This window comes from Blennius ocellaris, assembly GCF_963422515.1.
Source record: "Blennius ocellaris genome assembly, chromosome: 1".
Taxonomy (NCBI): domain Eukaryota; kingdom Metazoa; phylum Chordata; class Actinopteri; order Blenniiformes; family Blenniidae; genus Blennius; species Blennius ocellaris.
The window spans coordinates 15,362,609-15,388,985 of record NC_137650.1 but is presented as its reverse complement, the minus strand read 5'-3'; the positions used below and the strand labels follow the sequence as shown (position 1 = coordinate 15,388,985).

Genomic DNA, 26,377 nt, shown 5'->3' with positions numbered 1-26,377 from the left:
ATTAGGTGTGTTGCAATTGGGAAAACCCTTAACCATGCAGGAAGCTGGCTTTCAAGGACCGATTTTGGACATCCCCGCGCTGAGACAGATCTGAGTTGAGACGTACCAGCTGTAACAGTTGTTCCCTGGAACTTTGTCTCCAACATCGAAGTGGTTGCCTCTATTGTCATAACATCCACAATTTTTCCAGGCCACACACGTCATACCTTCTTCATAAAAGTAGGGTTCGCTTGCGGGACACCGTGGATAGCAGCCTGGAAAACCATTGAAACATATCAATTAGCTTTACAAGCAACACAAGTTAAGTGAAACTGTAACCTGAAAAGTCATCACAGCAGTCCAAAAACTGGCATGCTTGACAATGGTTATACTGTACCCTCCAGGTTCGTGATGAGAGGAGAGCACTCTCCAGATGGATTCCTACACGTCTTCATACATTTAGCTCCACAATGCCTGTAGTGCCACTCACAGTCATCATGGGAGTTGTAGTAGTCACAGAAAATAGCTGTAAGAGACCAAACATGATTCATCAGCAGTTTCTGCATAACCTGCATTCTATGGCAAACATATTGTGCTTTGGATGTCCAAGTTTGACTCGTTCAAATATGAAGAGGCCAAACTTACGGCACACTTTCGGAGATCTCCATTGAATGCAGGCTCCAGCTTCATTACATGCTTTGGCATAGGCAGCCACAGCAGTACAGAAACACTCACAGTCACCACCGGAGTCACAAGCACAAGAGTCTCTCACACAAGAATCATAATATGGACCAGGATCAACCTGCGACACACAATAAGAACGTAATAAGTGAGATAAGTGAGCGCAGTAAAGGTCAAGGATAATCAACAAGTTGCATTGTGGAGAGAACAGTACTGTTAGCAATACAAGTCAGCATGCAGGTTTGGCTCCTATTGTATTATTATGAGTGATAAAGGAGTGAAAAGCCACACAAAAGCAACACAATACATGTTATTTTCCTGACCATGGCAAAAATAGTGCAACATGCTGGCTGTGACTGGGGTTACCTGTGAGTGACAATCCGTGAAGGTGGCACTGATGATGATGCTGCACTGCTTCTGAGACCAGGCATTCCGGTACGGGTTGAACTCACAGGGGTCTTTTATGAGCTGGGCATCAGGGCAGATGGACGACGCTTTCCAACTGTTACCGAACAGCAGAACATCTGCCACTGTCTCCTGAGAGCGTGTGGTGAGGTCGTTCTTACTGTTCCCGTCATAGTTTCCACAAAGACCACAGACTTTACCCTGAGAGACGAAAACACATCAATCTAGTCAATCAAATCAATCAAGGACTGCAATCTTGTATCGGTATTCACATTTTTGGTCCGTTCTGTCTCCACAAAGCCCCGAGCCCCCCAAAAATGTAAAAATAGATTTATGAACCCAGCCTTTTAAAGTCTCTTGAGAACTCAGGTCAGACCTGCTCACATATCCAAGCGCTTCACTATCAACCCTCTTATCGAGCACATTTCTTTCTTTAATGTCTCAATAAACATACATATAAACGTATGTTATTGTTAGATATTTCCAGTGCCATGGGCAGCAGAGCAGCACCGCAGAGTGACTCTGCCTCCTTTTTATAGTATTTAGACTGTTTTTGTCTTTGTGCACTTGATTTGGTGGCTGAAATCATGCTTGGGTGCAAAATGATGTCATTGTAATGTAAAAACATTACTAAAAGGTGTCACCAATTCTGCCTATTTTGATGGTGTAGCTGCTCTGGGATAAACAAGCTGAGGTGACTGTATTGTGCAGACTTTACCTGGTACTCTTCACTGACTGAGATGAACAGACTCGTCTTCTGGTCCCACATGAGCACAAGTCCTTTCTTGATAGTCAGCACCAGGTAAATCCCCATTTTCTGCACCTGATGGTAGAGCAGCTGGTTGCTCCCCTTCACCACATGGAATCTGTCATCTTTAAACTGGAACTCATTGTCCTGTGGGCATCAAGATCAAACAAACACACACACACACGCACACAAACACACAGAGGTCAGAGGTCCGAGGAGAGTGACATCATGGGGTCCAGCACCCGAGGTCACTGCTGGATGCAAAAACAGCTCCATGGTTGTGACGCCAACGTGTGTCAGTTTTACAGACAAGAAACTCTTCCTGCTGGACGCTGCAATAGTAAGTAGCTTTAATCTGATTACTGGTTTACAAATAGCAAGGCGTTAGATTACACGTTACTGAAAAAAGTACAGCGTTATCGGCATCACTGGCTATAAAGGCTAAAATAGCCAAAATGCATAAAATAACTGCACTGAGAAGATCCATTAAAATCATGAAAAAATCTCTAAAAATGGCTACAACAGCTAAAAATGTAATAAAATATGTCAAATTATACCTATGACACTTCATGGATGCATCTTAAATTTTAATTTGTATCCCAATTTTGAAAAAGATGTTTTTCTTCATTGTTTATGTTTGGTGGCTCCAGACAAATTGTATTTATTTGGAAATAGCAAAAACGTGTGTTTTGGTCATAAAGGTTGCAGACCCATAGTTTAGTTTATTTGTTTTTAACGCCTTCATTTTCCCCAGTGACCACCATGGTGGCGTATATGCATATTCAAAATAGATTCACTGTGAAATACCGGTCTTGAACTTCCAATTTGAGTATAATTTCAGTTCAGTGTTGCTTCCTCCTTCACATTCCACAGGTTTCAGGGTTATGAATTTGATTCAACATGTTCTTCACACATCCTGTTCCACTGTTTACCTTGTTTGATTTACAGTGTTGCACCAGTTTCATCAAAACAAACTCCTCATATTGTGTAAACTATACTTGATAATAAACCCAATTCTGATTCTGGTATTTATAGACATATATTCTGATCTGATATGTGAAAAGAAACATGTGTCCAGTGAGAGCGGGCTGTTTTTACCCCCAAGAAGATCTTGATGGTCTTGGAGCAGGTGGTTCCATGACTTCCACATGGAATGTTCTCAGTGATGATTCGGAAGCTCCCACTGGTCCTCCCGTTGCCACAGTGGTCCTAAGTGAGAGAAAGGCAAAAGATATTGTCACATGATTTATTGGTAGTTGGATGATTGGTGCCAATGCTTGAAAGCCACAGCATGCAACAGAAAAGGAGATGTACATCACAACATGCTTTACGTGTCAATAAAAAAAGCCAACAACAATCTGATGGCATTATCTGGACTCAGATTCCACCCCCAGCCCAGCAGCAGGAGATCGTATCAGGAGTCTTGATAGAGCCACACACACACATCCCCAATCTGTTCCCATTAATTACTTTCAAAATCAACAAAATGTTCACACTTCTGCTCCTCTGCCACGTTACCTGGAGGAGTGTGTATTCACACTGTCCATTGAAGTCAAACCTCTTGTCATCAAACGTGATGTAATGACCGTCACCATAGATGGCACACTTGGAGTTGCACACGTCGGTGGTACATGAGAACCTTCCTCCCCTGCAGGAGCTGCAAGGCAACCACACACAGACACCATCTTAAATGTAACACAAAAACTCCAGAGGAAAATATGCTTTTGGTTTTAAGATATCCAAACAGAAACAGAGAGCGTTTCGATATTTTTTTGGAAATATACCCATAGATATGCTGCTGGTGAGTCTTTAATGCACAGTACAAACCATGTGTTGCAGTCGACCTGCAGCGTGTCATGAACCTGGTACGTCTTTCCATTGTGATAGCACGGACACTCGCTCTTGTTGACGCAGCCTCCTGCATCGTCTGACAGCAGGCCATCTGAGCACATGCAGCCTGACGTGCAGCCCGTGTGCATCTGTAGCCGACCGAAAGGTGAATGAGCCACGACAAAGATCTTTACATATGGTGGAGTAACTGTGCTGTACTCACACAGGGGGGCATCTCCAGTGTTCGGCAGCTCTTCTGACACTCGGCCCCAGTGGCCCCCAGCGGCGCTTGAGAGCAGTCGAAGTACTTCATGGGGGCAACGCAAGACTTTGGGTCTGAATGATGAGTGACAAATTCAGAGTTTTTGAACTCGCCATGGCATTATGGAACTCGTGTGCACTCTACAAACAGAGACATACCCTTGGTCTTTATTTGTCCGGAGCAGTTCAGATATCCGTGTTTGCACACACTGAGGAAAAGTGAGAAGAAAAGAAAAGAAAGCAATTTTACATTTGTAATTTTTTTTATTATTTAGTGGTTGGATGAGTCACCTCTAGCCCATCAGATATTTTGTTTGTTGTACTGCAGACTTTGATTTAGAGTTTTGCTCCCAAATTCCATTATATTGTGATATAACAATGTGTATAACGTCCTCAGTCAACACGTGTGTCTGTGCTGGTGACGGCTCAATGGACCCGCTCCATAGTGACACAGGCAAACAATCACAGCAACTCCAGCAGATCGATCCCGCGTGAACAGAATGTAAAGCACACAAAACCCTCATTTAAATATTCTTGATTAGGCGTGATGACACACTTCGTTTTATTTGAAGTGTTTCACATGTAAAACACATGTGAAGTGCTTCTTCAAAGATTTACAAACTAGTAAAATAACCGAGTGCCAAAAACAAACCCAAAATCTCCAACATCTTTAATATTCAGCACTTACCAATCAACTCCATCCTTTTGGGTCATCTGTCCAATAGGGATGATGGTGTCTTTATCGTAACAGGGGCATTTGAGGCTTTCCACACACTGGCCCTCCTCATTCATGTATGTTCCCTCTGCACAGCCGCAGCCGTCCACTGAGACGAACCTGGTCTTGCAGGTGAAGTCAACCTGGCTGAGGGAGTGGCAGGTTCGACTGCAGGACGTCATGTTGTAGCTATATATTGTCTGTTGTGGACACAACGTTGTGCCGAATTCTCCTGTTTGGGAGAAACAGATCATGACAATCAGGTCTTTCATCAGGCCAGTGCAACCTCAAATATCACTTTTAAGTTATTTTGTGTTGAAAGTTTCAATTGCACTTAAAAAAAAAGCAAACAAGCTAATTAAATAGAAATATGAAATCAAAGCTTTCTAAACTAGCTAGTTTGAACATTTTGATGCAAAATGATTTAAAGGTTATCTATTTCATTGCTCTGCTGCTGCAGGTTAAGACTATTTGGGCACCAAGTGAAGGTGGTGGGGCGGAAGGGTGGGTATCGCTATTCTTTTATTTTCTTTTTACCCAGATTAAACAAATAAAATGCAGAAACTGGAAGGTAAAAATATCAAAATGAATAGATTCTCTGTATTTTGGGTATTTTAATCAAATTATTCAAATCCATTTTGAAGTTAATCCATTTTTTTTTTTTTTTGTAGTTATGCTGCTACAGGTTTAGAATACTGGAGAACCTTCTCCTAATGGACCACCTGTGTCACGGCTGGGAGCCGGCGCGTGGAGTGTCCTGAACCCAAAAGCAGAAAGTTGTTTGCAAACAGTAAGGTTTATTGTGAAAACAGGGAAAGGGGAGCTGGAACCGTGACGGGACCCGGGGAACTCCGGGGGGCCTCTACCCGGGGGAATCTCAGGGAGGCCTCTTGGAACCGGGACGGGACCCGGGGGAATCTCTGGGGGGGCCTCTTGGAACCGGGACGGGACCCGGGGGAATCTCTGGGGGGGGGCCTCTTGGAACCGGAACGGGAACGGGAACCACCCCGGGGAGGACACTCACTCCCCGGGGAGGACAACACCGACTCACCTCCACGCGGAGTGAAGACTAGGCAATCCTCTGGCACCGGACCCACCTCACTGCAGGGCTTAAGACTGCTTGACAATCAATTAGCTGATTGCCTGCAGGAGTGCCAGAGAGGATCCGGTGCTGGAGCGAGGTGTGTGACTCCTGACAACCTGGTTTTAATTTTGGATAACATTTTCAATGAAAGTTCAGAATTTTGGCGCAACTGAAGAAAAATCTGAGCATGGTGTAATACAGTGATTCCCAACCGGGGGTACACGGACCCCTAGGGGTACGCGAGGGTATTGCAGGGGGTACGCAGAAAGATTATAAATTACCCTACAGTATCCACACACAAAAAAAAAAAATTATACTATATTATATTGTATTATATCATGAATTTTAGTAAGGCCATACGTTTATTTTCCATGAGTAGCAGTTCGTCCACAGTGATTGTAACACTACAATGCACATAATATGAAAAGACTATAAAGTGGCGCGCTTTAAAAAAAAAAAAGAAAAGGTTCACGTTCTTGCTGCGGGCGCGCACGATTCGCGAAGCTAGCTACCTCTAGCTGCATACCGACTGTATACATGGATGCATGGCTAGGCAGGAGTAAACGTCCAGCTACCGCTACTGCTACCATCGCCTCGGACGCAGGCACAGGGGAGCCCAGTGAAAAAAGGAATTATGAAAGACCTATGAAAGACAAGCAAGCGCAAGTGTCTCATTGAAAGGTATGTTTTTACACTCACAATAATTGTTTTATTTAAATGAGCAGTTGGATAGATAGAAAGACAAAGGGTTAAATATAAGTACACATTAAGGCGAATAATCACACACGAGAGAGGGGGTACTTTTCACATGGAAACCAGCTCAAGGGGTACACTGGTCGAAAAAGGTTGGGAACCACTGGTGTAATATACAGTCAAAGTTTCAAGCTTTGATCCATTTCATTGTGATGCTGCCATATTTTTTTGTTTTGCTTTACAGTCTTTTTGCTCTCGAAGACGACCCATGCATCTTTATGCTACAATTTCATTGGTAATGTCGGTATGTGAACATTCATTTTCATCAAAGTGAAAATGGAAAACTTTGGTAACATTTTTTTTTGGTCTCCGTTTAGGGCGACGACAGTGCTCATAGCCACTGAAAATGCAACCTTTTGAAAACGCTCCAATTCCATCGTTTTGCAGACCGAGGAAATTGCAACTTGGTAGAAACGCTCGGGCTTCATCTCTGGATGCACGCAACATGTTTCAAAATATAATTCTGTCCGTTAGAGAAGACATAATTCTGTAACAAATATTGCATCAGGCACTGTTCAGAGAATTCATTTAATAACTAAACTTGAGACTTGTAGGAATAGCAGCCCGGCACTTTAAACCTAAACTTTTTGTATTATAACGGGAAGATATATGATGTCATAATTACCACAGACGCTGGCCCTCCAGCCACTGAGGTGGACTCCCGCTGCTGAACAGGCGTAGACATACGAGGAGACCACAGAGCACATGCAGTCTTTACTTTTGTCACAGTTACATGTGTCATACAGGCAGTGCTGTGGGGGACATGGAAGGAATAGAGTGATTAAAACATGTTCAGCAGTTTATTTGTGGTGCAAACTTGTTATGCACACCTACCGCTCTGTATATGTCGGGGCTGATGACAGCGTGGCAAGGGGCAAACACCCCTTTAGGATCAATCAGTTTGGAGCACCAGTAGTTGGCATACTTCTCTAAGAGGTAGAAGTATAAGACGTCTTATGCATTGAATCTTTCAGTTTAACCCCAAAATATAGTTTCCTGTGATGTAGTATTGCAGTGACATTGAAAAACAGAACTTTTTGTACCTTTATCAATTTCTCGGCTGCAAGGGTGTCCAAATCGTATTATGACGTCGGGGCAGTTGCCAAGCCCTTTCCATGTGTTGGCAAAAGCTACAGCCGTACCTTCAATCAGTCCACTAATTGTCATGAAATCATCCTTCATTATGTCATTGAAGTTTCCACACAAACCTGAGGAAAGGAGTGTGTATGCAGTCACACACACACAAATGCTTGTACACTCAAGTCCTTATGTGAACAAGTTTTTGCGAATAAGAGAAGATGAAATTTTACCAGAGGTGGCTCCTTTGAGTCTCCTGTCGGCTGAAATAAACACCTGCATCATGGGGGACAGCTGGACAGTTATCTGTATGCCCACTTGGGTGCTGATGACAATGTAGAAGGAAGACGGCTTGAAGATGCTCAGTTCAGCTGCGGCAGTCAAAAGACATCAGTTACTCATTGTTACAGCAACATGTCCATTCAATCACAGAGACGGAAACAAAAAGCAAACATGCATTTTGAATTGAGGCCGAGGCTTGTTTTCTGATCTTCATGCAAGCTTGGTCATCCATCTGTTCTTTGAATGCCAAACAAAGAAAAATCAACGGTAACATCTTTCTTTAATTTCTATGGTTTTGTTGAAAAGCTGGCTTGTGTAAAAAAAAAAAAAAAAAAATCTGTAATGAGATCTGAGAGAAATCTAACATTTTCGCTAGATGGCACTAACCCATAGTGTATTTTCAGCATTCTCAGCTTTTGCTAAAGACTTCGTTCATTTTCACACTGGATTCTATTTCTTTTTGTAACTGGGATTCAAACCCTGGACCCCAAATCTCAAGATCAGGACTGAGCCAATGTTAGTTACTTTCATTCAGAAAAGTAAGTTTAAGAATGAACAAATCAGAATAAAAAAAAAAACAACAACAACTTGTGAACTTGTGACAACTAAAGCCATTACTAACAAGTAATATTAAGTAAGAAGAAGCTTTAAAGGGCCCATAATGTGCAAAATTGACTTTCTAATAGTTGTCTAACAGTAACACGTCTCCCCCACAGCCCCAGAAGTGTCTGTCATCTCCCTCACTGGCTTGCTCCACTTTTTAGTGAATGGGTGCTCATACAGGCGATTCAGAGATTTTCCCTCCATTATATCACTCAGGGGAAACAACCCCTCCCTCTGGTAGTGGATACTCAATTTGACCCTCCCATGGGTAGATGAGATCTACCCTTTAAAATGGCAAGTTGAGGGTCTCCTCACAAATGCTACCAGAAAACCAACATATAGTATGCAGAGACAGACACAGCTCATTAGCATTTAAAGGTACAGACAGGGAAACAGCCTGTTCTCTATAGAGCTAACTAGAAGGACTTTTAGATTGGCTGACAATCAAGATTTAGGGAAATACACTTTGAATTCAGCATCATCGGACCTCTGACATCTATGTGAATTTGTAAAAAAAAAAAAAAAAAGGATAATATGGGACCTTTAATATTCCAAAGTAGGACTTTGGACTTTCATTTCTTTTTCGTTCTTTTTTGTGCAACCGAAAAAACTAAATGTGATGAAATTGCTAATAAGAAAAACCCTATAAATTGAAAGTTTATAGAACATATTTAAGATTCATAAAACTTCTTCTGTAGGTTTAGACTGCTGGGAGACATTTTTTTAACCTATATGATTTTGTTCCATATATTATTTTTCCAAATTCTAACCATCATTATTAGACTTCCCTCTTTTCTGTCGTGGGTATTCTGTAATATAGCTGATAATATCTGAAGGAACTCACGTGTGAACAGTGGCAGTTGCGACCGTACATTGTTGAGCTGGACCTCCCCACTCTGCTGGATTTTAACCTTCTGTCATTTGGAGAAAAGACACATTTCAGAGTACATTAAACATATGTCAAACAGTGTTTTAAATTCTAGTCATATTTTATTGACAACCTGAAAGCTGTTTTCCTTACTTCATGTCGATGGGAACAGGTACACAACATTATCAGATAATATTCAGTCAGTCATTCTTTCACTCTTCGATCATTGTATTTGTTCAGTCAAGTGTTTTCTGGGAATCAGGACATTATGATTGGTTCATAAGTTCTGACACACCTCAAAAGGACAGTTTGAATTTGATTTAAGCCCAATTTACATGACGTTTAATTGAAAATTGTACACTTCCATAGAGTTTTGGCTGCTTGGTTACACTACGACGTCACTGGGAGTCTGAAAAAGGCGCTTTTGAAAACAGCTTCCAGAGTGCAAGTTGTTCCGTGACAAACAGTTTACTACCATTTACCACACCATCATCTGGAGACACATTTCTAACATGCAAGAGATCATTTTCATTAGGCTGCTGTTGGGATCTGCAGGACCACAGAAAGTTTGTTCATTTCTAGTGAGAGACAATATTCATTTGCCATGAGACGCAGTCATGACATGAATTCTGACCCAGGAATGTGATGGTCTTTCACACCTAGAGTGGGGAAGGGGGGACATTCTCCAGGACCTTCCTCCCCCCTTTCTGCTCACAAGACTCTCCCCCCATGCAATCAGCCAGTCACTGATTGGTTGAAGCTCTCAGGCTTCGACACCTCTGAAGTCACACGTGGACAAAAGGCTTTCACCCAGCCTCCGCTCAGAGACTCTTGCAAAGCAAACTCCAAGGAGGTAGGTTGCTGCAGAGCAGCTCATCCAGTGTTAGCACACAGCTAACACGAGAGGCCGGCAACCAGAGGCCTCCACTCCTCAACTCATCTGCTGACCCACCACGAGGGTCAGACCTTCCCCTGATCCAGAGACCAGCACCCAGAGTCTGCTCTCCAGGGAAACCAACCGGTTCCTCCAGGACGGGACCAGGGACCCTCACAGAGCTTCTTTGTGTTTTTCCTGAACAAGCAGGAAAACCATCACAGACCTGAGCGACCAGCTCCTCAGTCTGAACAAAGGGACAACCAGGCGCTGTAAGAAGGACTCCTGAAACATCAACTCCATCTTCTTCTCCTCAGCCTGCAGAACCAGCAAACCACAGTTAGCAGGAGGTGCTAACTACAGGAGAAGACACCAGCTTCCCTCCAGCAGGACAACAACCGAACTCTTCCAAGGAAGTGGTAACAACAACTGGGCATTACCTGAGATTAGTTAAACTTGATGCTATGCATAGAACTGTTTAACTTTATGAAGATGTGTTGATGCTGTTACAGTGATCGCGTTCTGATGATAATGATATTAGGCACTGTTATCAACCTGTAAACCAACGTTAGCTCTGCCACAGACACAGGGTCTGCATGCTAATCTGCTTTACTAACTTGTTAACTCACAATCCTACACATATCACATCAAAGACAACATCACACAGTAACTGAACACCATCTGATGACTCCTGACGTTTTACAAGATAAATCGCAGTCACATAAACTCATTCTAGAAATGGTCCTTTAGCAGAGACACACAGAAGCAGATGCTGTGGCTAGCTTCTATTGTTCTTTTGCTATCAGCACATGGCCGAGCTGTAAAGGACAGACCTCCTGTTCTCTGACAACCTCCATTTGGAATGTAGTTTCTTGTGATCCGCCATCTTGTTTTGTAGTTCCATCACACGTCACACACACACACACACACACACTCCCTCCAACTCTCTCTCTCTCTTTCTCTCTCCATACACACACATGCACCTACACACACCCAGCTGTATATAGGTAGTTAGAATCTGTGTTTTATTTGTTTTCATTGTTAATAAATATAATGTTTGGAATCATACTTGCTGTTTTATTAATGAGCACAAAGGTGAATGAAATGTCGACCTGTGTTAAGAACTCCAAAATCCTTCAAGCTTTACTGTTAATTCTGGTAATTGTAATTAATTTAACTATTAATTCAAATTCCTGATTAACTGTTTAGTATATCTTATGAGACTGATATAACTGAATTGGCTATCATTTCCTGTTAAGACAGGTGGTGCTCCGAGGTATCTGATGCAGATCAGATTAAATTTCAACATTATTAATAACTATCTTTGATAATTATTAATCATTATCGATAGCCAACCAAAACATAAATAGCGATCCATATGAGGACATAATGGTCCCAACACTGCCATCTAAACATGAAATGCTTGTGAAAATGAAAGAAAACTATGTGGTTTCCAGTTAACTGCTGTCGTGAAAAAAAGAAAAGCAAAAAAATCTGAACCCGTCTTGTCTTTTGGTGTTTTAAGTGGATGTTGTTGAAATTGTAAGAATAGGAGATTTGCGATCCTGTGTGACCTCCTAAATTTGTCAGAATTTGTGAAAACATAAAAATGTTATAAAATGGCCAAAAAACACGGTCATTTAATCAAATCAAAATCATATAGATTGTTTTGTGTTAAGCTTTTGTAGGACTTAGAATTGAAGTTCAAGTAGATGTGTCGTCATACAATCACCAGAAACACTGGAAACATGACTAAAACTGTGTGATTGTGTTGACACTTACCAGATTTCTGTCGTAGACGGCCAGAGTTACAGATCTGAGACATGTCTTAGTATCCATCAGGCCACATTTGAGCAGCTCGACCAACACAGTGTATTTGAACTGATGACTCTGCAGCACAACAGGACAAATAATAGCATCAGCAACAAACATTCACTGGATATCTGGGTCTATGTAACTAAGTAAGAGGTTTGTTTCTTTGTGTAAGAAAACAAAGTGTAAAGAAAGAGTGTAATGTACTCAGTATTGACACATTGTTTTCGAAAAACTTGAAAAACTTGACCAAACGTGCTGACAAACACACTTAACAGAGTCATTCTATCCAGATTGACTTGTAGCGTCAATCTAGTTCATGGTTTGACAATAAAATTGTGAAAACTGTATGGATATTCTGATATATAGTGTTTAGCAACATTATCAAACGCAACGCTAAGACTCAAGCCACGAGATCAGTGGCACATTAGCCAAAGCTAAAGTAGCTTTGACATCAAAGCCTTCCTGTGGCTGACTTTGGGTAAACATGCCACCATTGGTGTAGTTTCCACCAGTTGGCATCATTAAAAATGGAATTGTGTTGATGTTGCCTTTACATGTCTTTAGAAATCTTATTAACAGTTCAAGCTATCAAAATTTTTCTGTTGGTATTTATTTGTTATTTGAAGCATGTAAATTGGGTGACATGTCATCATATAAATCAAGGAGAATGGTCAAAAACAATGTTATATCATTTAGCACAGAGATGTTGTTTTTCACAGCTTAGTCAAAAACGGGGACACCAAGCACATTTCTACTGAGCTGCCTTTCATGTTCGCATACCTTGGCAAGAACATATGTACAATCCCCGTGGAAGGTATACGCTTTCCCATCAAAGGTGTTGATGTGGGCTCCTCCCTCCACCGAGCAGGTTCCCGGGCAAGAATCTTCATTACACTCCCACTTACCCTGTTCACACACACTGACAGGGCGCAGACACACACACACACGCACACGCACACACATACACACACACACACACACACACACACACACACACACACACACACACACACACACACACACACACACACACACACACACACACACACACACACACACACACACACACACACACACAATAGTACATTCACTTATATGTCCTGAGATGTCCTTGCTCAGAGGACCACCAGTCTGATACTGACTGTGGTGAAGAGTTAAATGTCAGGATCAGGATTCAGGAAGTAGTTTCACTCTCTGCCAAACAACCTTGCATCACGAGAACGAGTGAAAACACAACGAGTCACAACTTTCCTCCATTGCTTACGTGACAATCACACCTGCAGCTATGAGAACGATGACAGCAAGTCTCCAGGCTGAATCTGCCCCCTCCCACCTTGTCTACCCTGAACACACACCAACATCAGAGAGATGGCTGCTGGCTGGGGCTGGTAATGATGAGTGAAGCTCCGCAGGCAGCACGTGTTGTTTACTTTTATTTGCTTGTATTAGCACCTCTGGAGCAGGCTGGAGGAAGTGAATGAGGCAGAGCTGAATACTTTCCACTGCAGTTTAGTAAATGACATTTGTTTTTAATGTGATGTTACAGTTAAAGTGAATTTTAAAACAGTGGTAAATATATCTTATATGTTTACAAATAAGGGTGTCTGATGTCTTATTAACTAAATTTATAAACTGGTTTTTGCTGACTTTTATTTTTTAACCCTTTAGTAGCTTTTTTGAGCAGAAACACAAAAACGGTTCATTTACTAATCCTTGTCTTTGTTGTTGGTGTCACACACTCTTAAGTTGTCAAAATTACATGTACACATGTTTGCACCCTGTTTACACTGTGTTTCAAGTGAAAATGAGTAGATTGAGGGCTATGAGTTAGCATTGTTTGTTGTTTTTGCAATGAAACCACACACACACACATGCAGCAGAGAACAATACACTATAAACATTAACAATGTGAGTACATGAACATTTGAATGGACAGACGACGAAGTTGGATTGTTGTTACGGTAACTGTGAACTACAAAAGTACCAAGTCCCAGGAGACTATGGACTGGGAGTCATGACACTCGTTGTTTATTTTGTATTTCTACTGAGCATGTGCAGGAGATCTGTTTACTATGGCTGTTGTGCCCATGCACAGTAACACCATTTTCTCCATCCACAAGGAAACTAAGTTGGAGTATTTTCATAAAATGCCCTCTTGGAAGCCATTTCTAGAAGGTTGCATTTAAACAACAAACACACAAACAAACAAAAGTTGCCTTTTAGCACCATTGTCCCTTGAAAACCTTGTCGTGTAAACAGGGCCTAAGATGTTTCAAGCTGAGAAACGGCCTTGTGCTTTTTTTGAAGGTTCCAGCTTTGTGTGCCGAGGAGATGAGGCTGGTATTTGTCTACAAGAGTTTGGCTTTGCTGTAATGTTTGAGAAAATCATAGATTGGAGCCCAGATATCAAAGGAAATCTGAGGGATCTCCAAAGCAAACCAGTGGGTTATATGATTAACAAAAAAGTTCTTTTCTGTTACATGACACATGACTATTTATTATCTATGTCTTTATTCTGACAAAATTCACCAAAACTCCGATATATCCTAATATATTAGTTTTTTAAAGACATTTGTCAAAGTTGGGGCCTTTTACAGACATAAGAAGACAACACAAGTGTAAACACCAGTTTCTGACAGTGCACCAACATGTGCTGTCACTCTGTTTTGTTACAAAAAAACATTTGATACAGCTATTGCATGAACACGCAGACATGTCTAGAACTATTCATCTATCTTCATGAGTATACATTCACGGAAACATTGTCTTCTTACCATTCTCTGCAGTTCACTGCAAAACCTTCTCCTGATGAGTAGATTCTGCCATCGTGCGCACACGGACAGTCAGAGACAGGAATACAGCCAGACATCGAGATGTCATCAATGACCGTCCCTGAGGATGTCAAACAGTCATGAGTAACTCATATTAGAGAAGAACTGCCTATCGAAGGCTTGCAGTCAGGTTTTTGTCCACGGCATTTTCAGACCTATTATTCAGTCACACTGCTGGTATATTGCTACACTGACGGGACCACATCGAACGCGTCACCAGCACTATACCATTTCAAATCACTAATAAAAGACAAACTTCTCTGTGTCAGATGGTAATTTCAAGTCAAGGCTAGAGAATATTTCATGTGGTGTTCCCCAAGGCTCTGTCCTGGGCCCAATATTGTTAACCACGGCTGCCAGATGTAGTACTGTCTCAAAAGTATGTAAATTAAGCACAAAGTTACTCTTTCTGTTGGAGCTATACTCCAATGCAAGCAGTAAGTCAATATTTAGTTGTCTTCAGCTTGATGACCGAAGTCCTCAGAGAGCGTTTTCATGGGCTCTGACAAGCTATTATAAGAATACAAAGAAGCCTTATTATCACACCGGACATTGAAGATTAATGTTAATCTCCCAGGAGGATTTCATTGATGTGGTCTATACATTTATCTTCAGTTGACTTCATTAATGCATTTTCACTGATCCTGCTGACTAAAATCGATTGATTCAGATCGCTGCTGCTGGAGTCCTCACAGAGATCAAGATCTTTTCTCAGTCTTTAAAATGCTACAGTTGAGTTTAAATGTCATCTCAAATTTCAACCTGCTGACCGGCCATAGAGTCAGGACCAAATATATAGAAGCTGTTTTGAGATTTTATGAATGAAATATTCAGAATATGCTCCAAGGACAATAATCACTCTAAGGTAGAGCTATGTTTACATAGCTGGTGAGCTTTAAAAACATATATTCAATATATATAAAGTACATAACTATATAATAAATGCTATAATATATATAATATTGTAGCTGCTGGCCGCAGCTACAACATGGTGTTTGTTGTGCAGTTCATGATTATTCCACACAGTGGATAATTGCCACTGTCTGTGGCAGTGAGGCGAAGAAGTGAAGGACCTTCATCAGCGTCGTTCCTCCACACAGCACAGCAAGGATCTAAACTTCATGTGTGTGTGTGTGTGTGTGTGTGTGTGTGTGTGTGTGTGTGTGTGTGTGTGTGTGTGTGTGTGTGTGTGTGTGTGTGTGTGTGTGTGTGTGTGTGTGTGTGTGTGTGTGTGTACCTGCAGGGCAGCTGCAGCCGTCGTGGCAGTGGCTTTCACACGACTGACTGGCTTCAGGCGTGGAGCAGCTGTTGGGACACGAACTCTTGCATTCCAAGAACTCCATGTTGTTTGGACATTTTTTAGCTGTGGAGACAAAATTCCCCATTTTGCTCCATCATCCACGATCAAACAGTTCTGCTGAGGATTCAGGTCAGGCTTTTAAATTAACTGTATGTAGCACCCTTACCGCAAAATGTGTCGGTCCTCCATTGGGAAGGATTCCCTCCGGCATGGACGCACTGTCTGGAATACTCTGAGAAGGTTTTACAAAGCATGGCGGTAGAAGTTTCATTGTTGCACTTATCTATCATGCAGGCTCGAACGAACGACTCCAAATCCAGAAGGTTCTGACAGCTGACGAATGCTTTACTGTTGAAAGTGTGGCTGCAAGATTTCTGAAAAACAAGCCAAAGAAGAACAAGATACAAGCTCCGTTCTTATAATTTTCAGAGAGATTTGGTCCAATGTGGTAACAATCTGTTAAATTCTGGGTTTGTTAAGGTTTTCATCAAAGAATAAGTACAGGTGCTGGGGGGATGAACAGGTAGACCAATAAATTGCCACTACACTAGCACAGTGGAAAAACGTATGTGAACATATGTAAAGCAGTCCTCGCCTGGTGTTCTTAAATAGCCGGTTTCCCTTAGAGTGTCTTTAAATCAACTCTTTAAATTTATTAGGAAAAAAAATCTAATATAGGCCTTATTTTGACTTTTTTTTCATACTGCAACTTCCTCTTGAGAGTGCAGGTGAGATTTTGACTGATACGAATGTTTGATGGCTGCTGGAACCGTACATCATTGACAGCATAGCAATAGCCATAGCAATAGCCTTTACTCACACACACACACACAAGAAATTGTGGAGCCCCATCTGCAAACATCCATGCCGCAGAGCAACGTCATTTTGTAAATCACATGAGCTAATCACAATTGCTAAATCTAACCGAGGTGGTTTATGATATTAGCCTTCGTGTTGACCACAATCAGAACCTCTTTTTTTGAGGTTAAAATCAGAACTGCAGAAAGCTCAGGAGGAATTTTGGACCAAAACAGTTTTAATTTATCCACATTTTGTTTATTTCCAGCTCTCATAAGGTTTTTCCAACTGTATCTATATTTGTTTCAAGACAAAAGTCAGACAGGATTTTACGTTTGAAGCAATGTGGATATAGAGGTACAGTAAAGCCTCTGAGGACCATCCAAACTTATTCAAATTTCACTCAAATAAAGTTGTTAAAGTCGGGTTGTTATTGGACTGTCTAATGTGGATTACATTTAGCCCAAATGTTGTTGCTGATATTGGGGTGTTACTGAACCACATTGGACGGTCCACCAACACCCCAATTTCTAGACTAGATTTAGGCTATACAGTAAATGTGGATCGGATCAAATATCACGACCAATTAATGCAGGAAACATTCAAATTAAACATTCAAAGATAAATATTATTTGTTTTCCCCTCGAACTATTGTTTTTAGTCCAATTTATCACGATTTCATGAAGAGACATGGTATGTCTTTTCATACCTTAACAACCCCAAACCACTTTTACAAATCAAGAAGAGGAGCTGAAATACAAAATGAGAAAACTATGATGCTGCTGCATTGGTTATTATATATATATTTAGCTTATTGGTATACTCAAAGTAGCATAACTACAGAAACACTGAAAAGATGTGTGTGCTGTTGGTTGTTTTTGTAATAAACCTTGTGTGTGCACAGAGTACATAAACACTAACAATGGGAGAGCACAGACATTCATATGGACAGATGACCACTTTGGATTGTTATTACGGTGACACACGACTATAAAAGTACCAAGTCTCAAGGAGAATATGGACTTTGAGTCATGACACTCTGAAGGAAACACTCTTCTCATGGTCCATCTACTAAGCATGTGCAGAAGAACAATTTACTATCAACGCATGCGCAGTAGCAGCGTTTCAGAAAATGTGCGTTTTCAAAGAGTTGCATTTTCAGTTCCTCCGAGCACTATTATATAAACGGACCCCTCCAGAGGCGACAAAATAACCATCTGGATTAATATGATGGAAAGGTTGAACGTTACCTTGCAGCCACAGGTCTGGGGGGATACCAGCTCCTCCTCCTCACAGCTGTCTGTGGCGTTGTTTATCTTGTGACGTTCAACAAAGTCTTGTAACGTCACCTCATCGCCTACAGTCAGCACATGTTGAAAAGGATTTTTTTTTTTTTAAATCTTGTTGACAAATCTTACTTTGTTCCTGAAAAAAAATACTGCTTTGATGGACATGTTTTTTCAAGCACCGTATTATAATACACCGCATTTGGTCCAATTTATGTTTTTTGGCTTTAAATCTTAAAATCCATTGAAGTCGGATATGAGTATAACTGGTAGTCTCAATGGCTGTGTTGCGCTTTTTCTTTTTTCTTTTATTTATCTAACTCAATCAATCCGAATAATCACAACTTCATATTTTTGGGGGCCTGCAAGTTTTGAAAAGTGCTTTTATTTCCATATCAAATACACAAAGTAGCCTCTTAATGAATGAATGCAGGTGTGTAATAAATCAGCCATTGGTTATTATGTCAGTAAAAATGGTCTCTCCATAACTCAGAGCCATAATCTCACCGTTTTTGTTTTGGAAGTCATTTTGAATGCCGTCAAAGTTTCCACACAGTCCACAGACCTTCTTAGCTTCGAAGTTGCTTTCCAGTTCAATCTGTGGAAACACCAGAAAATAGTCATTCATAAAATCCCAAGACAAAATACAAAACATACAATAAATAATAATAATAATAATAATAATAATAATAATAATAATAATAATAATAATAATAATAAAAAGAATAATAAAAAGTATTATCCCTTAGGACAAGAAACCAAAGTGACACCTCACAGTTCGGTGTGGGCGGGCTGTAAACAGGACAAGAGTTAATCATCAAAAATATAAACTAAGATATATTGAGTAATAACAATTCACAAGATAAACTGTTTGAGATCAATAACCTGGAAGATTTTGTTTTCCAGGTCATAATTATAATGAAGTGAAAAATTCACAACCAGCTGTGTGAATGAGGTTATTTTTTTTTAAATTCTGATTGCTCACTGATAGAATTTGAACCACAATAACATGAACAATGAAAAAAAATCTCAACCAGCCTTTCTCCCAGTCACCATGTCATTTAAGCATATTGTCTCCCATGAAGTGTTCACTCATGCATGTTTACTTGTAGCAGATATATTTGCACTGTGGCATTCAGTATTCAGACTTTTTCTCAATGTTTGCTTATCTCCTCAGGACATATCCCATAAGCTCATTGCATGACTCACCAAAACTCACGCACAATGCTTTAATCCCTGTTTGTCAGGCTGACCTGTTAACCTTTTCTATTGTTGTTGTCACTTGGATTCGTTTGGCTCATATGAAGATTGCTAGTGTGTGCGTGCGTGTGTGTTTCATGCAAGAGCGGGTGTCATACGTCCAGAGAGTCATCCAGGTTCCAAATGGCTCGGATTCCCAAGTTGGCTTTCACAGTGATGCTGGAGGTGGTGCGCTTGATATCAACCTCAGTCGAGATGAAAGGCAGAGATACCCTGTAGCAAGTAAACACACAGAGGTGTGTGAAGGTGAGGCAGAAAGCAGTGGAGACTGAGATACATGTCACACAACAAATAATGACTGAATGAGTCAGAAAGCGTGACACATGGTGCAACACTTGAATGCGGTGGCCGAAATATTACAAAGACCTCTCAATGTCGCCACTGTTTATGTAAAACCTTTTTCGTGATTTCAATCAAAGCAGATACTAGAATGTGAAAGTAATATACTGGCCTCTTAGTATATCTTTTACAACTGTAGAGAAAATTGCATAACTGACGTTTTCTTCATTCTTGCATGCAACATTTTAAAGCATTTAAACAAGACACGTATGGAGCAGCGAGAGGTTGACCCAAAGCCAAACAAGAATCACAAACTTTGAAGAGTACAGCCACTGATGTAAAATAACATGGACAGTGAAATGAAGCATAGCAAGTGTCCATATTAGGGAACAGGTTTTGGAATATGTGATGATTGAAGGACCATCAGACCATCAGTGGGGTTCATTTGGTACATTTAGTCATGTTGGTGTTACGTAACCGGGAACTTGGTTGGTTACCACCAACAGCCTCTCAAGTGGCTTGCGTGTGTTTTAATTATCTTGATGCCAATAATAATACACAAGTTAAACCAAAAGCTCAGTCTATTCTTACAAATGTACACTCTGCCACTCTTTGTCCAGTCTCTCCTCACTATAACTACGACCACTATCTTGTGTTTATGGGATATTTTACGGATTTACTCTGCATCAGCTGTTTTTACTCTTTTCACTGCAAAACATTTGGCACTTGCCAAGACCTAAGATCTTATTTCCATACATGATTGATCATTTGGCTTGTTTTAAAAGATAGCTATCCACATTTTTTTTTTCAAAACAGGCACCAGCAAAGACAAATCAAAGACAAGATAGTTACCCTCTATATCTGGTTCATCTTGACACAAATGTTCAGAATGATATAAAGTATTTAAATGTATGTAATGTGCACTTTTTTTTCAGTAATGAGTATTCTATTGCATTACTATTTCCAAATCAGTAATCAGATTAGTTACTTCTCCAAGTTACTATTACAGCCATTGGAGGCCAGGCAGGGATCTGCACTGAGTTTTTGGCAAAACCGGTTGTGATTTTTATATTGAGACGATGGAGGGTGTTGTCAGGAGCTGCTGAAAGTAACTAAAAAGTTACCTGTAATCTAACTGAGGCACTTTTAAAAACAAGTAATCAGTAAATTATCTATTTTTAGTCATTAGTAATCAGTAGTCAAATTACTTTTTCAAGGTAACTGTGACCACACTGTTGGTGACAATGTATATCTTGTAATTTTTGGTTATAGCCAAGGCTTTAAGGAACACTATTCAATGTACAAACTAAAGATTGTTTAGTTCAATATTGATTTTTTAATAGTTTTCACATTTCAGTGACTGTTTTCCTTCTCTTTGTTTCCATCCTCAGAAAATGTTTAATACATTCACGTGAAGCCATTGCAACACATATTGTGATAACTGAGGTTGTCTGACCCTGAACAAGACGTCCCTTTGATTGATTGTTGTTGTTGTTGTTGCAGCTGCCCATTGAGGGTCAGTAAAGTAGTGTGATTTTCAATCTGACTGTATTATGATAGCTTTGAGTTAAATGGTTTAGAACAGGGGTCTCAAACTCCGGTCCTCGAGGGCCGCAGCCCTGGATGTTTTCCACGTCTCCCTCCCCTGAATATCCTGATGGTTCATCACCACATTCAGCACAAAGCCAGATAACGAGCTGCTCATTGCAATCAGCTTTGTGGAAGCAGGGAGACATGCAAATCGTGCAGGGCTGCGGCCCTCGAGGACCGGAGTTTGAGATCCCTGGTTTAGAATAATCTAAACCACACAAAAACTGATTGAAGCTCGGCCAGTTTCCCGTTCCGGGAGAACTGAGCCGCTGCACAGCGCGCCCCCGGTGAGCCCCCGGTGAGCCCCCGGTGAGCTTGCGGCTCTCGGCAGCTGCCCACTTCACGCATAGCAAAATCTGCCACTGCGCGTCACCTTCACAAACCCTTACGGATAGGCACCGGAGAAAGCATCACTGTGTCTGATCGGTGAACTCACTGGTCTCCGTTGACCAAGACGAATTTGGAAGAGATCTGCACCAGTATCCCATTCAGCTTCATGGTGATGAGGCTGATGGTGGCGAGGCCACCCACAACGCTGCGCCTCAACTGGATGTCAAAGGATTGGTAGTCGTCCTCACAGTCCGAGGCCAGGGTGTGGCTGCAGGTAGAAGGCAAGTGGAAGAATTGTCCATCGAAGGTCTTGAAATGGTAGTTTCCCCAAGTCGTGCATACTCGGCCAATGTGAGAAGCATTAGCTGTGAAAACAAAAACCCCAAATTAATACGGATAGAAAAGTTGCCATTAAAACTAATTGTTAAATGAGCAAATTTGTGGATACCGTGCATTTGTTTAGTTACCTGAAGTTATGGTCAATATCGGTAGATTTGAGCTTGAAGTCGTGAATACTGCAAAAGAAAATTAATGTCATGAAAATGACGTATTGTCTGACAAGATATTCCATTACTCACATCACATGATACTATGAAACCAAGTTATCATATAAAACAACACATACAATACTTCAATAGATATTTCCAGAAATGTACACGTTCAGAGAAAACAACAGCAGCAAGCAGGGTATGTTTAAAGGACTTCTATTCAAACAACAGTATTCCCTCCAATCAAAGACCTCACAAGAGAGAATTCATGCTCGTTTACCGATCTGAGTCCGCGAGCCCACCAGCAGGTTCAGGTACATGACCCATAGAGTCAGCTGGAGTCCTATGACCCCCATGTTGGTGCTCAGGACTGACCCTCTTTGAGATGATTCAACTGGAGGACCAGTCCTTTTATAAACTGTAAGGCCAGGCGGAGCTAAACAATACGTAGAACTACGAGCTGTTTACTTTTACTCTGCAAATATGTTCTTGACAGCCGCACTCCTCCGAATGTTTCTTCAGCCTACAGGCACCCGATGAACTACATAAACTCTGGGTGGCGATGTTTGGTCATTTTTCTGTGTCAGTGATGGTAAAGTCTCTGCTGTTTATGGGCCATGGGTGGGGCAGCACAGTTATCACAGGGACAGTGTTGCCAGATCAGATTGACAGTTTCCAGCCCAATCACATCTTAGAACCCGCTCATTCCAATAAAAACCAGCCCAAACCAAGACGTTGCATGTGCCATGAACCAGTCCAATGTATTGTTTTTCCCGCCAGACGTAAACAAAAATAGCCCAATTGAGCTGAAAACCACCCAATCTGGCAACACTGCACAGGGAGGATTTGTACACTCAGAGATTGTCATAATTAAATATACATAAAAAACAAGATTATTTTCTTTTTAAAATGTATAACAGACCTGAAAAAGTGCCTGATTTCTTTCATTGTCAAGAGTCCTGAGGGCCTGCAAGTGGCTTCATTGGAGGTTTTTGGTGAACTGCAGCTATTTCATCCATCCATCCATCCATCATCCATCCATCCAGCCATACGCCATCCATACATGCATGAATGGCGTGACAAAGAGGGTTTATAGTGTTCATAGTGTCCACTTTGCCTCCAGAGGCTCTACGTCCTCATTAAATCAAACATATGTACGTGACAAACAAGAGTCTCAATCGTGTCTCGGATGATTGGTGGCGAACAAACACGATATAAGCCAGGAGATCATTCATGTCATGTCTGTTAATCCTTACTGGACGAGTGACCATATTTGGTACCATCCTCATTTCTTTCTGATTCTTCCAATCGTACAATTACGAATGAACAATCACAAAAAAATCTAACTGTTTACGTTGGAGGACAGTGAGACTGCAACTCAAGTAACTCAAGAAATTTTTTAAAACATTTTTAATGTATCAATCGTGCAACTGTTGTTCGTTTTACACTTTCTCTCACAGATTTAACAGTAGCAACACGCAATACAACACTAATAATAACACAAATAATAATCAATTAAATTCTTTTTTTGAGAATTTTTAAAATTGACCTTGAAATAGCCTTGAAAAGGTCAGAAATGTTGCAATTCACCTCTATAAGAGATTTTTAAATACATTTTGAAATATTGTTTTTTAAAATGTTGACACACTAAAAATCTCAATCAAAAACGCTGAAGCCTAAAAACATTTAATCTAATATAAAGATATTAAAGTGGTTCAAACTTTAGATTGCCAATGAAACGCTGCTGCTCTATTTTACCATTTCAGGTTTTAATGGTGTATCATTGCTCATACTGGTGTTGCGGAGCAGTGGAGGTTACCCAATGAGTTGCCCAATCAGCATGAGGACATGATTAATGAGACCAAACCAGGAACATGACCATGTTTGTATCAAATGATTGACGAGTGTCATTTTATAAGATGTCAGTTTTCAGGACTCATCCACGCCCATCGCTTTAGAGGGCGAGCACAATGTGCAACTTTGTTCACATGTAAACACCATGCGTGTTGCTTCAAGGAGGCGAGAGACTGTTGGGCTTGTGGTGAATAAGCTATAGTGACTCAGCTCCCTTCATCCAGGATCTACATCCTGCAATGCTTCTTTAAGAAACTCTGCTGTGTTTTATGTCAATAAAGACTCACAGAATATTCATGGGTTGATAACTCATTCAAATGTGATGTTTACTTTGACTTTCACTTTTTTAGAGTCTGTGTACAGGATGTGGGAAGTTTCTTTCTGGAAGTGAGTTCTTCACATTCTCTCAGGGGACTCTGTTGTTGCATCTATTACAGGAAGTTGTTTTTTTTTAATCAGGTGCACTGGGAAACACCCAGTACTGCGTCTAATTCATCAATCAATTAATTGAATGAATGATTTTTAAGATCTTCATTTCAAATTACTTTAATTCCCAGTCATTCATTGCATGGATTCAATAATAATTAATTTATAATCATTTTTGTAGCACATTGTTGGAAAGACTGTCGTGACTACAACCTATAACACTTCCATCAACTTAACAATTGAATGATTAATGAATCAATGATTCCGATATATGCCAACACATTTCTAATGAAGAGGACAAATTAAGTCTGTAAATGAATAATAAAACCAAGGTAAATTTGGTTATTTCAATGTATGAATGCTTCATCATTGAATTAACTATGAAAACTTTTCGAATATGTTTGTGTGTTTCATGTATAATGTTACTGAAGCTATGTTTTTATATTCATTCAATCAAACCAATAGTCATTTCATTTTTGGGGAATTTATGCCAAAACGTTTGGGAATGTGTGGTGAATGTGTGGCAGGAATTGTGAAATGTAAGAATCTTTTACCGGACACTGGTTCAGTAATCATGCAGTTTACCGAAGTAAAGTTTGATGAAAATATATTTTTTTACATGAGGCTGTAATAAACACGTCTGAGAAATTCCACACATGCACAAGAAGATGCAAACTCCACATCGGCTCTGAACTGACGATGTCCTGCTTATCATACTAATTAATACCCAAGGTTCTTTGACTCCTCCACCTCAGGTCGGTGCTCAGAAAGAAGATGAGGATGTAAAGCAGGGGTGTCCAACCTCAGTCCTGGAGGGCCGCCGTCCTGCACGGTTTAGCTCCTCCCAGTCGCAGCACACCTGATTGCAATGAGGGGCTCATTATTGGGCTTTTGCACAACCTTGGCGATGACATCATCATTATATTCAGGTACGCTGAAGCAGGGAGAGAGCTAAAACATGTAGGACAGGGGCCCTCCAGGACCGTGTTTGGACGCCCCTGATATAAACGGATGGGAGGTCAGATGGAAGTTTGGCATTGACACGGTATTGGACGTGTACCGGAATTGCCAACAGATCAACTTTGTAAGTGACAGTAATTACTTTTCATTGACGTTAAATAAATGTTAAATGAGTAAACGTCCTTATGTGCCAGGACTCTACCAAGTGCTTGTGTCCTCCCTCTGGCAGGTCTTCAGTGAAAAATTTGATTTGTGTGTGAGGTCCTGCTTTGCCAACAGTGTCGGTGTTAGGTGTTCCGCCCTGGGCTTCCAGCCACTGGGTTTGTCTGGTTTGTCATCACAGCTTATGTTTGATCTCTCGCTCTCTCCTTTCAACACCTTCGCCACAGAAGTCTTCTGCAAATACTCAAGCTTGAGGAGTAATCTCCAAGCAGGATGCGGCCATGGCTATTGCGTATGAAGGTGATGAATGGCTAACACAGCGGCTTCACTGTTCAGCTTTCGGTGTGTGCAAACAAACGTATCAGAACAGAAGTGGCTACACAGACGCAAGTGGACTCCTTCACTGACGTTCATCTTCAACCGACACGATATACTTTTTTTCTTTTTAATTGGATCATCAAACGAGTTTCATCACATACATTTTGGGGATCCTTTTTTACACCCAACATAAACAAGACAACCACAAACAATTGAACCCTTCTCCCCCACCACACGTCTCCTTAAAAAGAAAAAAAAGAAATACGGTTAACAATAATAAAAAGTAAAGAAACCACAAGATTTTTCAAGATTGGTTCTCAGTCAAGATCAAGGTGACATTCTGTGCTTTTGACATGTGAAAAATAGGGATTCCAATTTTTTGCAAAGGACCTCTCAGATCCCGACAGGGTTAACCTGATCTTTTCCAGTTTAAGGAAATAAAGCACCTCTTTAGTCCAGTGTAGGTGGGAGTGGAGATTTCCCTCTGAGCACAATCAACCTCCTGGCCAGCAGGGATGAG

General features: G+C 40.9%; 1 protein-coding gene across 1 annotated transcript; it reads right to left on the bottom strand.

Annotated features, from left to right (window-relative positions):
• Window positions 1-51: 51 nt before the first annotated feature.
• LOC308148973 (mucin-2-like) lies at window positions 52-22,499 on the bottom strand (the record flags this gene model as incomplete). Its single annotated transcript, XM_080520572.1, has 27 exons — window positions 22,418-22,499; window positions 22,117-22,164; window positions 21,756-22,014; window positions 19,549-19,663; window positions 18,698-18,788; window positions 18,155-18,261; window positions 16,273-16,480; window positions 16,044-16,169; window positions 14,750-14,867; window positions 12,756-12,894; window positions 11,943-12,050; window positions 9,263-9,332; window positions 7,767-7,904; window positions 7,500-7,664; window positions 7,291-7,385; window positions 7,082-7,208; window positions 4,593-4,851; window positions 4,064-4,113; window positions 3,867-3,979; window positions 3,641-3,792; window positions 3,332-3,470; window positions 2,912-3,022; window positions 1,784-1,960; window positions 1,027-1,266; window positions 625-781; window positions 377-505; window positions 52-254 (listed from the first exon to the last, which is right to left on the bottom strand). The coding sequence occupies exons 1-27, from the start codon at window positions 22,491-22,493 to the stop codon at window positions 52-54; spliced, it is 3,720 nt and encodes a 1,239-aa protein (XP_080376698.1). The 5' UTR covers window positions 22,494-22,499.
• Between the last annotated feature and the right edge of the window lie 3,878 nt (window positions 22,500-26,377).